Source organism: Chionomys nivalis, chromosome 18 (assembly GCF_950005125.1).
Source record: "Chionomys nivalis chromosome 18, mChiNiv1.1, whole genome shotgun sequence".
NCBI lineage: Eukaryota > Metazoa > Chordata > Mammalia > Rodentia > Cricetidae > Chionomys > Chionomys nivalis.
Genome location: NC_080103.1, coordinates 12,270,278 through 12,283,408, shown reverse-complemented (window position 1 = coordinate 12,283,408; position 13,131 = coordinate 12,270,278). Strand labels below are relative to the sequence as shown.

At 45.9% G+C, this 13,131-nt stretch overlaps 1 protein-coding gene across 2 annotated transcripts in view; it reads left to right on the top strand.

Annotated features, from left to right (window-relative positions):
- Positions 1 to 10,307, top strand: part of Chd1l (chromodomain helicase DNA binding protein 1 like) — a 56,723-nt gene extending 46,416 nt beyond the window's left edge. For both annotated transcript variants that reach the window (XM_057793352.1, XM_057793353.1), the window contains 8 exons: positions 864 to 1,012; positions 2,571 to 2,734; positions 3,393 to 3,604; positions 4,603 to 4,701; positions 5,797 to 5,867; positions 7,860 to 7,974; positions 8,531 to 8,639; positions 9,982 to 10,307. In XM_057793352.1, the coding sequence (XP_057649335.1) occupies positions 864 to 1,012; positions 2,571 to 2,734; positions 3,393 to 3,604; positions 4,603 to 4,701; positions 5,797 to 5,867; positions 7,860 to 7,974; positions 8,531 to 8,639; positions 9,982 to 10,060 (998 nt within the window). In that variant the 3' untranslated portion in view covers positions 10,061 to 10,307. The remainder of the gene's footprint in view (positions 1 to 863; positions 1,013 to 2,570; positions 2,735 to 3,392; positions 3,605 to 4,602; positions 4,702 to 5,796; positions 5,868 to 7,859; positions 7,975 to 8,530; positions 8,640 to 9,981) is intronic.
- The last annotated feature ends 2,824 nt before the right edge of the window (positions 10,308 to 13,131 follow it).

Genomic DNA, 13,131 nt, shown 5'->3' with positions numbered 1-13,131 from the left:
ATCTGTTTGTGGCTGCTGACCATGGATGGTTCTCGCTGGATTCCTGGTCTTAACTGTCACCACCCTCACCGAGCCTTTGTCTATCTGCACATGGCCTTAGAAATGTGTGTTGTACCGTGCCAGTGCCCATGTTGGGTGACTCACAGCCACGTGCAGCTTCAGCTCTGGGGTGTTTGACACCCTCTTCTAGCACCCCCAGGCCCTGTACTCATTTGTATACCCCCCACACACACATGGATACACACAATTAAAAATAAAAACAAGATCTTAAGAAACAAAACAAGGAGATCTCACAGAGGCCAGAATCTCCTTCACCCTTCAGCTGTGGGAGCTGAGGAGCGCCTCCATCCCTGTGCATGCTTGGTTAGCCAGGGCGCAGGGGAGAGGCAGGAAGGTACAGCGTGGGAGCTTCAGCGCTGTAAATGCAGGGATCATCTGTGATGCTTCATTTTCTCACACGCTGCACCATTTGTTTCTGTAATATAGAAAAGCAGGGAGCTGGATGAATATTAAATGCGCGCTTGGCATTAAGAAGTGGGATTTATTACAGAATCTTCAAGTCAGTGAGATTCATGCTGAGGAGCCGAGTCGGGTGAATGAGTGAGTGGCTGGAGATTCAGCAGGGTAAAGGAATTCTCCAGTCATTGGTCATCAAGGATGGACCGACTGGGTTATGAACCATGTTCTGTTCTACGAAAAGAGGAATACAGGACTCCTGTGGAGAACTTAAAGATTTTCATGACATGTAACAGGGTGGTCTTGGCTCATTTTTAGAATATGGGCCATTTCCTTGTTCACCTGCTTTGAATAGCATTGATCCACTTCCCTGTCTGACATTCCTTTCTTTGGTTTTGTGTTCTTAGAAAACCATATGTACTTGTTTGAAGGTAAAGATTATTCTAAAGAGCCCAGTAAGGAAGACAGAAAGTCGTTTGAACAGCTGGTGAATCTTCAGAAAACTCTTCTAGAGAAAACGAGTCACGGGGGCCGGTCCCTCCGCAATAAAGACAGCGTAAGCGACATTGCCTTTCTATAAAACCATAAACTCTGGGGCCACTTTGTTCTCTGCAGATGGGTTGTTAAGAAAGAGGAGTGTGCTGACTGAATATAATAAGTGACTGACTTTAGTATAAAAACTGAAGTGTTCTAAAAGCACTGGTCAAGCCGGGGAGGGCTGAGAGATGGCTCACTGCTTAGGAGCCATTACTGTTCTCAGGAGGCCCCAGGTTTCCAGCACCTACATGGCAGCTTACATTCTTGTGTAACCCCAGTTCTGGGGGATCCAAACACTATCTTCTGGCCTCCATAGGCTCCTGCACACACACACACACACACACACACACACACACACACAAACACATATGTATATATGCAAGTAAAGCACTTATATACATAAAATATAAAATAAATCTTTATTTTGTTTCTTTATTTCTTTCTTTTTTTTTTTTTTTTTTTGACAGGGTTTCTCTGTAGCTACGGAGCCTGTCCTGGAACTAGCTCTTGTAGACCAGGCTGGCCTTGAACTCACAGAGATCCACCTGCCTCTGCCTCCCAAGTGCTGGGATTAAAGGTGTGCGCCACCACCGCCCAGCTAAAATAAATCTCTAAAAGACATTAAGGACTGACAAGATGTTTCAGTAGGGAAAGCACTTGCTATACAAGCCTGACAACCTGAGTTTGATTCCTAGAACCTGTGTTAGAAGGGCAGAACGGACTCTCAGTGGTTGTCCTCTGACCTCCACACTTAGCCATGACTGTTTCTCTCTCTATCTCTCTCCCTCTCTCTCTCTCTCACACACACACACACACACACACACACACACACAAATGACAAGACAAATAAAATAAAAACTTATCTAAAAACATTAAAAATTGAGCATAGTGGCACAAGCCTATAATCCCAGCACTTGGAACTGGAGACAGGAAGATCAGACTAGCTCCATAGCAAGTTCAAGACTAGCCTGGGCTACATGAGACCCTGTCTCCAGACATACATGAAGAAGTGAATATGTGGCTTCATGCAAGGAAAAGCAGCTCGCGGTCCTCTTGAATCACCCCTGTAGGGATCGCGTTGTTACAAGACAATAGCACGTCTGCTATTGGTATTCATTATAGTTAAGAGGATGGCAGTCACAAATGTCACATGATGTTCCAGTGCCTGGCGCTTCATGTACGCTCTCTAGAGCCGCCACTGGGTACTGAGCTGCTGAAACTGACCTGTTTCAAGGGGAATCATGTGATGCATTTGTAGACAGAGTTGCATTAAAACTTTAAACTAAAACTGGCTTCCTACAGACTATGACTTCAATCTAGAAAGAAAGGTTAGCTGGAAGTACTTGTTCCTCATGAAATGACTGCATCAGCAATGCATTGACTGAGTTTAGTAGTGGCCATGGTGCCTGTGAGGGGTCATGTGAACCCATAAATTACAGCGACTTACTGTCAGTGCCCACCACACAGGCAGTGTGGAGATGTGTTCCCCTTGCTTCTGCACAGAGTGCTTCAGAGGAAGCTTGCAGAGAAGCAGGCAGGTCCTGACCTTGCTGACTGTGAATCTTTGCCTTCCTAAGGTTCTTATCCCAGGCCTGGCAGAAGGGCCCATCAAAAGGAAGAAGATCCTGAGCCAAGAAGAGCTGGAAGAGAGACGGAAGAAAAGACAGGAAGCAGCAGCCAAGAGGAAGAGACTAATGGAGGAGAGGAAGAAGGAAAAGGAGGAGGCTGAGCACAGGAAGAAGTGTGTCTACATTATACCGGGCTGGGGTCCCTGCTGCTGGTGGGGGCGTCTTGTGTAGTAAGCCCACAGCTGACCTGGTTTTAAAGCCAGCAACCCGTGACCACTCCGGCAGTTCTTACGGTAGTCAGAGTGTATTTGTAAAGATTAAATTTTTACGTTTAGTCCTCTGTGCCAAGGTAATGGTGCATTATGTTAAACAAGAATTTAATTACTTACCTATTTGTTTATTTTGTGTGTGTCACAAACCACGGTGGCACACACATGGAGAGGTCAGAGGAGAACTTGCAGGAGCCCCTTCTCTCTCCTCACCCTGTGGGTTCCTGGGATTGAACTCAGGTTCTCGGGCTCTGAAGCAAGCACCTTTACCTGCTGAGCCCTCTCGCTGGCCCTGGACTAGGAATTTAGAAAGGTTTTGTTGTAGCTGTGTGGTGAGGAATCGGTTAGTTGAGCAGCCCCTTCCAGCTGTGTTCTTACAAACAGGCTCCTTGTAAGTGTAGCAGGGTAGCAGTTAGGCCAGTCACTAAAATGCGCTTGTTTACACAGAAGTAGAAAACTTGGGTGGGGGCTGGGAGATGCCATTCACAGGGCCACTTGTCAATGCCTGTGAATAGGTGGCCCCTAGGGGTCATTAATTGCTTCCCTTTCTGCTCTGATGAAGGATGGCCTGGTGGGAATCCAACAGTTATCAGTCCCCCTGCCTGCCCTCGGAGGACAGCGACAGCGAGCCTGAGGACCTTGAGGATGGAGAAGATGAGACTTCTGGCGAGCTGGATGCTGAAGACCTAGATTCAGCTTCCATCAAGTATGTTAGCGGTGACGTCACCCACCCACAGGCTGGCGCGGAGGATGCTGTCATTGTGCACTGTGTAGGTACGAAAGTGGGACCCTGGAAGGGTAAGGTCAGACGTGACCTACGAGTGCTGATCCCAGGCAGCAATGTATGATCAAGGGGCGTGGCTTTTAGCTGTGAGACTTGACTCTGTCCTTTACTGGCTTGAGTTATCCAACCTCTTTGGGCCGAAACTTCCTTACTTCGTATGGGCTCTTGGTGTCAGCTTTATCCTCTACACAGTATATTTAAGAGGGTGAAATGAGGTGACATTTGGAAAATAAATACGTTCTCTGAGGAAAAGCAAAATTCCAAGCATGTCCCCGCTTGTGATGGTCACACTAACTCCCCTCGGCTGGAATCGTCTTTTGTCAGCAGCCACGTGAGCGCCGTGTAGACGTCTGCTCCTCGGTGCTCTTCCCAGTCCCTAGGCAAAGCCTCTTCATCGTTTCTGTCTTATCCTATCCTGTTCTCCTTCACCGTGCGTTTTGTCACCTGACACAATAACATATATTTGCTTATTTGACTCTCTCAGTGCATTAGAAAATTAGCTTCCTGGAGCAGGGACTTTTGTTATTGTTGTTCACTGGCATAAGCCTGGTGCTTAGAACAGTGCTTGACATGTAAGATGCATGACCCAATATGTGTAGAATAAATGAGTATAAATACAAGGTTTAACCAGCTGTGCTGGTTCCAGCTTGAATTGAGTCCTACGGTTCCTCCTCCTTACTGTGTATGGGCGTGTGTGCTTAGGCCTTCTGGTGCCCACTCCACTGCATCCATGTCCTCTGTAATCTCCACCCCGCGTCTTACCTCCAGTAGGTCTAGACACGCCGGAGCTTCTGCTCTCCCGGAATACTTCATTTTTGAGATTTCTATTCTGACTCTTTCTGGCACAATGGCCAAGTACACTTTCTGGAATATTTCTCCGAGATTAGATAGATTTTCTTCTTTAAGAAGTCGCTCCCCCACAAGCCTGCCTTGTGTGCCTTTGGACTGGACTTGCCTCCTGTCAACGAAAGCTTTCTCTCTCTCATAGATGATTCTGGCCGCTGGGGCAGAGGGGGCTTGTTCACGGCTCTGGAGGCACGATCAGCCGAACCAAGAAAAATCTATGAGTTGGCTGGGAAAATGAAAGGTAAGAAGCGAAGAGACAAAGAGACGAGAGGGTCAAGGACAGCATAGGACAGGAGAGGACTCTCAAAATCCTGCATCTGATGGGTTAGCAAGCCCTGCAGGATAGAGAAGAGCCGGCTGGGGCCTGGCTTTTGCCATCATCAGTGTAACTCTCAGGCAGATCTCCCTTGGTGTCCATAGTCCGCATGCACAATTTGTGGCTGACATTTTCCCCACCTTCTTTGGGGCTGTAATAAGGATAGTGGATTCAAGTTGTCTCTTTGTCACACTCGCCATTCCCAGCGTCCGATGACTAGAGGATCTAGGCACTTCCTGCACAGTTCCTGCACAGCTCCAGACAGCCCAGGGTGGAGCCGTTGTCCCAGGGGAAGAGGGAAGTTAAGCTTAAAAGGAAGTTTAGCCACATCATGAGACCATCCGAGAATAGTCTTCTGGATTGGGAGAACAGTGCAGCAGGACTGCGGGTGTTTTAGGATGCCTTAAAAGATTAGGGCACGGGAGATATTTATCATTTTTGTTTTTTATCATTTTTTGTTTGAACAAAAAAATTCAAATTGCTCTGTGAAGCCCAGCACTAAATCGGCCCATTTGTCTAGAGCATCAGCTTGATTTGATTTGGTGGTGGGGAGATATATGGATAGAAACAGTAGAGTGCAGCATGTGAGTGATTTAAGACAAACAGGAGACTCCTAAGGAATCTCCGGCTCAGAGAGCAGCACCGTGATGGCCACGGGGTACTAGGCTGGTAACGTGTGAGGACCACTGAGTTCAGAAAAGGCAGGAAGGCCGTAGATGAGTCCCGGGCCAAGATGAAGACAGGTTGGGAGACGGAAAACAGCCATGAGAGATTCAGAGGGCGAGGGAGTGCTAAACCTGATTGGAACAAGCCATGGTGGCCCACACCTAACGTCCTGGTGTTGGGGGAGGAAGACAGGAGGATTGCTGCAAGTTCAGGATAGCTACAGAGTGAAATCATATTTCAAAATGCAAGAAAATAGCAAAAATGTGATTGGATTTAGACAATGAACACATAAGGAAGATTGAGAATAGCCCTTCGGTGAAGTTAATGATCCTTTGTCTCAATTTAAAACCTCAGACTTGAGTTTGGGAAGTGTCCTTTTGTTTCCCATCAATGATAAAGAATCAAGAGAGAAAGGACAAGATTTGGTAAGTAAAAACCTGTCACGTATCAGGATGAAAGCTTCCCTTGAAACTCCCGTCCACCCCTCAGGTGCTCGCTGCCCAGTCTCTGTCGTAGCGCAGTAGCTTGTTAGGGCTGCCACACCTGTGCCACAGACTGAGCGTCTTCAGCCTTGGCACCACATTGCAAGTGTTGCTGGAGACTTCATGACCACAAGGGGCAACAGTGGGCTTGGCTTCTCTAAGTGGCTTTTCTTCTCAGCGTGTGCATGACCAGCCACCCTCTCTCCATGTCCTCATAGTCTGTCATCTGGGGGTGCCCATCCTTGATGCCTTTCTTTGTGTGTGTGTGTACACCCATGCAAGTACATGTGTGTGCGCATGTAGAGGCCAGAGATGAACCTCCTGTGTCTCAGGGGCTACCCGCCTTGTTCGCTTCAGGCTGGATCTCTGTCCTGGATCTCACCAGTAAGCCCTGGGATCCAGCTATCTTCCGCGCCCCTATTTGAGATCGCAAGTGCATGCCACTACACCCAGCTTTTTATGTGGGTTCGGGTCTGTGTACTTGAACCCAAGCACTTTCTGTCCTGAGCCATCTTCCTTGTCTTTCAAGGAAATTTTCCTCCGCCTCCAAAGTTTCCTCTTAAAAGTACGAGTAGAAGCTTGGATTAGTACCCAACCTCATTTTAACTTAATCTCATAAAGACCGTCCATATGTAGTCACAACTTAGGTTCCAAGGGTTTGGCATTTCAACACAGCAGTTGGGGAAGGGACACGATCCATCCTCAACAGACAGGTAGGTCAGGACAGTTCTGCAGGGCTTTTCCAGTGCCTCAAAACACCACCTTGCTCTTTCCCTGGCCTAAACAGCAGGCCTTCATGTGCAGGCATAATTTTTTTTAATCATTTGTGTCAATTTAATTTTTATACATTCTTACTTTATTTTGTGCTGTGTGAGTGTGCTTGCCTGCACATGTGTGTGTACATGTGTGCACATGTGTGTGCACATGTGTGTGTACATGTGTGTGTTGGTGAGAAGACAACTTGCAGGTGTCTGTTCTCTCTTTCCTCCATGGGGGTCCTGGAGATCAAACTCGGGGTGTAGGCTTGGCAGCCAGCCCCCTCTGTTTCTTTTTATCATTAGTACTCCACACAGTGCTGGCTCATAGAATATGCTCGAAAACATTTTCTGAGTAGAATGAGAAAATATGATGCAAGATTCTGGAGCTTCATCATTTGTGTTTATATGAAAATTTGTGTGAAGGATTATACTTTCTAGCTGGCAGAATGCAGGAAGCAACCCACACCTCCCCTGCCTTTGCATCTTAAAGATTTCCTGCGTGCCTGTCGTTTGGAGTATCTGTAGTGAGTTTTATTTTTTACCACATCCACCTGATTGTCTCTGAGGCCCAAATCCATATTTGGGTTTCGAGCCAGATCATTGCTGACTTAGAAAAAGTGTTAGAAAGTGAGGCTGAGAGAAGCTCGCACTCAAAGACCTGGTGGTCTGTGTGACTAACACTGAAGTGTTTTCTACTTCCTCACTCCGTGATTCCTGAAACGTTGCACAGAGTGTCTGTGCATAAGGAACAGAGTCAAGTGACTCAAGCTGCGAGTGTGGCAATGGCAGGACACTTGCTTAGCTTGCACTGGGTCCTAGGTTTGATCCCCAGGGCTGCTAAAGAAAGCGGGGTGCTCGCAGTGTACAGCGGCATGCCCAGGTGGGACCCCGTTGCTTTGACCTCAGCAGTTCCCTAGAGGACCTCTGGGACTTGGGGACACTGTCTTCATAGGCTGTTAGGATGGGATGACTCCTGGCCAGGGGGTGTGGAGTTGCTGAGCACCAGCTAGAGGGCTAGAATGTAGGACGCCTGTCATAATATCAGCTGAGATTTGGAACAGTCCTCTTTTCCCTGGAGAGCATCTAGGAAAGTCTATGTCTCCTCCCTGGTCCGCTCACTTGCTGGCAGTGTGACTGCCTTGTGCCATGTCAGTTCTTTACCGGTTGTTCTTTCTAGTTGGCCTTGATTGTGGCTCAGCACCGTGATAGCTCCAATGTCCTATCTGGCATTAAGATGGTGGCCCTAGAAGATGGCCTCAAGAAGGTATTTTTAGCAGCAAAGAAAAACAAAGGTGAGCTTTTCCTTCTGTGCCCAGGATGAGAAAAATTTCTGTTCAGATGTGTGCTGTGACTTTTGAAGGGAGGCCGTAAATGCTAAGAGTTCCCTTGGTTTGTGTGGTAAAAGCGGGCCTCGCCCACATCACTTTGTGCCCACGTAGCCCTTGCCTTGTGTACTGTGCCTATCCAATGGGCATCACTCTCATCGTACAGATTCAGAGGCGGTCCTCGGCTTCCCTGTCACACACTGTAACTGACAGTTCTTTTCTGCAAGACTTTAGTCTGTCCAAGCCCGATGTACCTCAATGTTCGTGGAATTTCTTGACTTTTTGGAGACTTTATGCTTGTTTTAATTTATGATTCACCCACCAGTCACAATCTGTCCATCATCATATCTGCTCACTTCTAGAACCCGTGGGCTCTTGTCTCCCACAGAAAAGCTTACTTTTCCCTCGTTTGTTTCCTCCCCTGAACGTTTTTGACATTGTAATTATATGCTTTGCATGAAGACATCAATAATTATTCTCTTCTGTATATAATTTTCACTGATTATCATAATCTTTTCAATAGCGAGTGTTCATCTTCCACGCATCGGACACGCTACAAAGGGTTTTAACTGGTATGGGACCGAAAGACTTATTCGGAAACATTTGGCTGCAAGAGGCATCCCAACTTACATGTATCCTTTGTGGTCCCGATAGTGCGCTCTCCATCCGAGGAGGAGAACTGTGTGTGCTTCCTGACACTGCTCTTAGTCCGAGGCTAAGTCTTGTGTTGTGTTCCTCTCTCTGACACAACTAAGAATCACTTTCTAGCTTGTATAACCCAGAGTATACACCCAAGTTGCCCAGAAGTAGATTAAGATAAGGCTCAGCAGACAAAGATGCTCACTGCCAAGCCTTTTGGCCTGAGCTCAGTCCCCAGAATCCACGTGGTGGAAGGAGAGAACCGACCCCTGCAAGTTATCTTCTGACCTGTGCGTGCGGACACATGCACACATACACACACGCGCGCGCACACACACACACAGAGACATACACACACACACAAATGAATATACTTAATAAGAATTTACCATTAAAAAAAGATATACGGAAGCTGGGCGGTGGTGGTGCACACCTTTAATCCCAGCGCTCAGGAGGCAGAGGCAGGTGGGTCTCGAGTCCCAGGCCAGCCTGGTCTACAGAGGGAGTTCCAGGACAGCCAGGCTACACAGAGAAACCCTGTCTTGAACAATAGATGATGATGGTGGTGATGACGAAGATAAAAGGGTAGCAAGGGAGAGCCCACTGAACAACTGCCGTTTGATAACATATTGCCGCTTCTCTCGAGACCCATCAGGTCTGTGGTGGAGGCTGGGCTCTAAAAACTTCATTCTGTTCACTACAGTAAGTTAACTTAAACAAGTGAAATTTTTTTTATTTTAGAGCCTTTTTGAGGTATTCTTCTTTGTGTTTTGTTTAAATTATGGGTTCTGGGGATTGACCGTGGGTCTCAGACATGCTGGAAAAGCATACTCCACTGGGCTACCCCCTACTTCCTGTGGAGTACACTTAAGAGAAACTGAACCCACTGTGAGCTAATTTACATTACATTACATTTGCATTTGCTAGACTGATTTTTTTTTCAAGACCTGGCTCTATAAATCAGCATTTTTGAGCTGTAACTGCACCTAGAATGGCTAGGAGCGGTGATTTAACCTCCAGGCTCTATATACAGAAGCTGCATCTTTTTACCTCAGTCCTCACCGAACTATGTGCACCCCATGTGGTCTCTGAAGCATTTATGGCCCTATAAAACTTTAATAAAGAAGTCACATTTTATGTGCTTGCATAATGTCAAGAATTTTAGTACACCACATAACAATGACAGTCACAAGCTCTAACAATAGTAGAAGTCTTTCTAATGTGAAGAAAGGCCGTTAAGATGTAGGACCTGTAGAGTGTTTTGTAGTGCTTACCTGAAAACCAGAATTGGTAAAGTTAAGAGTGATGAGCTGTCTTCCTTAAGCATCGTTGCAGATACTACTTTCCTAGAAGTAAGGCTGCTGCCTGCCATTCACAGTCTGCATCCCCCTCCGCAGCACCACTGGTTCCTTAGCAACCAGCCCAGCATCAGCATTGGATCCCGTTTTCAGCGACCGGCTAGAAAATCCGTGCCCCAGAGCAACTGTTAGTTTTCAGGGAAAAGGCCGTCTTTGGCTGGAACCTCAGGGATAGTCTTCATGGAATCTGAATTTTGTTCCCCTGGAATTGTTACTGTGATCCAGTCCCTGTAATATGGAATGTATAGCTTATCTGGGGAATCCCTCTGACTTCAGATTGTATAGCTTTGTATAAAAATAAATTTCCTGTCATTAATAGTTCCATTGTTTGTTTGTTTCCCCCAGAGTCTAGTTTTCTGACCTGCCACCAGACTGATTTACAGAAGGAAGGGCTGGCTGTGTGATTAAGGAGCAGTCAGATCTGATGACAGGACAGGGAGCCCTGGGGGAAGAAGCCATCTCAGCACCTTCAAAGATCACACTGGGGCCGAGGAGGCTCCTCATCCACACCAAAGGGATTCCCCTGCCCTTCTTTACTCAGTCTAGGGATCTTGAAGAAAGCCTAAGGAGCTGGAGAGTTGGCCAGGTGATTAAGAACACTGACTACTCTTTCAGAAGACTGGGGCTTCATTCCCAGAACCTACCTGATGTCACATTTGTCTGTAACTCCAGTTCCAGGGAGCCAATTCCCTTTTCTGACCTCCATAGGCACCAAGCACATGTGAGGCGTGTGTAGATACATATTCAGGCAAAATATCCATACACCTAAAACAACAATTGTAAAAGTAGCATAAGTCAAGGCAATTACTAAAGGAGTACCGTACACAGAAGAAAAGGACAATTTCATGCATGAGAACATAGAAAAGAGTATACAGCCCATGAGAAGAATGACCAGAAGACAGATGGGAAGAAATCACATCCAACACAGCCAATGAGAAAGCCCCAAATACTAGCAGGAGCAGAAGAACTACCAGTAAGCCAGATAACCTGAACCAGCAACAAGAGGACCATCAGTTGTCACAGTCCTCTCTCAGTTGTGACCTTGAATACAAACACCCTTAACCCACAAAAGACACTGAATGGATGGGAAAAACTAAATCCAATGACTCTATCCTCAAGGCTAAACTCAGAAAATACACAAATATTTAGAGATTGAACAATACACTTTTGAATGAACAGTGGGTCGTTGAAGAAATTGAGAGAATTTTGAAAATTACTGAAAATCAAACGAACACACGATCTACCAGAACTTCTGGGATGTAGCCAAGTCAGTCCCAAGAGAGAAGTTTATGGCTATAAGATGATTAGAGAGATTTCAAACAACCTAGTGATAGACCTCAGGCTCTAGTAGCGATTACTGCAGAAATGAATGAAACAGAATAAATGCATTAGAATTAATCAAAGAGCTGTTTCTTTGAAAATTAAATGAGTGACAGACCCAGAGCTAAACTAACCAAAAGAAAGAGGAGACCAAAATGAATAAATTTAGAGGTGAAAGGGGAATTGTGGGCTTGGGAAATGGCTCAGTGAGCGCTTATTCTCCAAGCGTGAGAACCTGAGCTCAAATCCTCAGCAGCCACTCAGAGTGGCAGACACAGCTGAACATGCCAGTACCTGGGATGTGGAGACAAGCAGATCCAGAGAGCTCACAGGCCAGCCCATCTAGCTCAGAATGCTTAGCATCAATGAGAAACCCTGACTCAGTGGCTACTCAGTGTCCTGCTCTGACCTCCATATGCACGTGCACACACCTTTACACTCACACATGTTGCTAAGATTTCTACCCAGGGGAGAGTAAACAATGTCTAACCTTCCCCCTAAGGTTCCAGTAACAAACAGGCACTATTACATTCTGGGAAACTAGTGAGTCTTTGGGTTTACAGGGCATCAGAATATACCTAACCAAGGAGGGGAAATACCCCTATAATGAGAACATTAAGACACTGAAAAAAAGAAAGTGAAGGAGACACTAGATCAGTGGTTCTCAACATGGAGGCTGCAGCCCCTTTAGGGATCGCATATTAAATATCCTGCATATCAGATATTTTCTTTATGATGCATAATAGTCGCAAAATTACAGTTATGCAGTAGTAGTGAAATAACTTTATGGTTGGGGGTCACCACGGCATGAGGACCTGTATTAAAGGGCTGCAGCATTAGGAAGATTGAGAACACTGCTCTAGATCATGCAAAGAACTTCCATGCTCCTGGATTGTCAGAATTAGCATTGTGAAAATGGCTCTACTACCTAAACTTATCTATAGATTCCATGCAGTCCTTACCAAAATCTAATGGCGTTCCTCACAACATTAGAGAAAACAGTTCTAGAGTTCTTATGGAACTAGAGCCATACCAATCTTGGGCAGAAAGAAGAGTGCCAGGGGCTGGAGAGATGGCTCAGAGGTTAAGAGCACTGCCTGCTCTTCCAGAGGTCCTGAGTTCAATTCCCAGCAACCGCATGGTGGCTCACAACCATCTGTAATGAGATCTGGTGCCCTCTTCTGGCCTGCAGGCACACATGCAGACAGAATACCAAGAATACTGTATACATAATAAATAAATAAATCTTAAAAAAAAAAAGAACAGTGCCAAAGGTGTCATAAGAATTGATGTCAGACTGGACTTAGCAAGTTGTTGTGACTCGTGTGTTTAATCCCAGTACTTAGGAGGCAGAGGCAGACAATGTGTGAGTCTATCGGCTACATAACAAGTTCCAGGCCAACCAGGGCTGCTTAGTAAGACCATGTCTCAAAAACAAAACAACAAGACCATGCTACAGAGTCATAGTATAGAGATAACATAGTGCTGGAATAGTGCAGACATGTATAACTTGGTAAATGGAACATAATCGAGAAAATAAATACCCAGAAAGAACCCTACATAGCTATGGCCACCTAATTTTTGACAAAATTGCCAAAAACATGTTGGAAACAAGACAGCCTATAAAATAAATGGTGCTTGCAAGACTGTACTTACACATGCGGAAAAGTGAGTTTGTATTCATATCTCACCTTTAAGAAAGTCAGTTCAAATGAACAAAAGAGCTTGATTTAAAACTATAAATGCTGAGCCAAGCATGATGGTGCATGCCTTTAGTCCCCAGCATGTGGGAGGCAGAGGCAGGTGG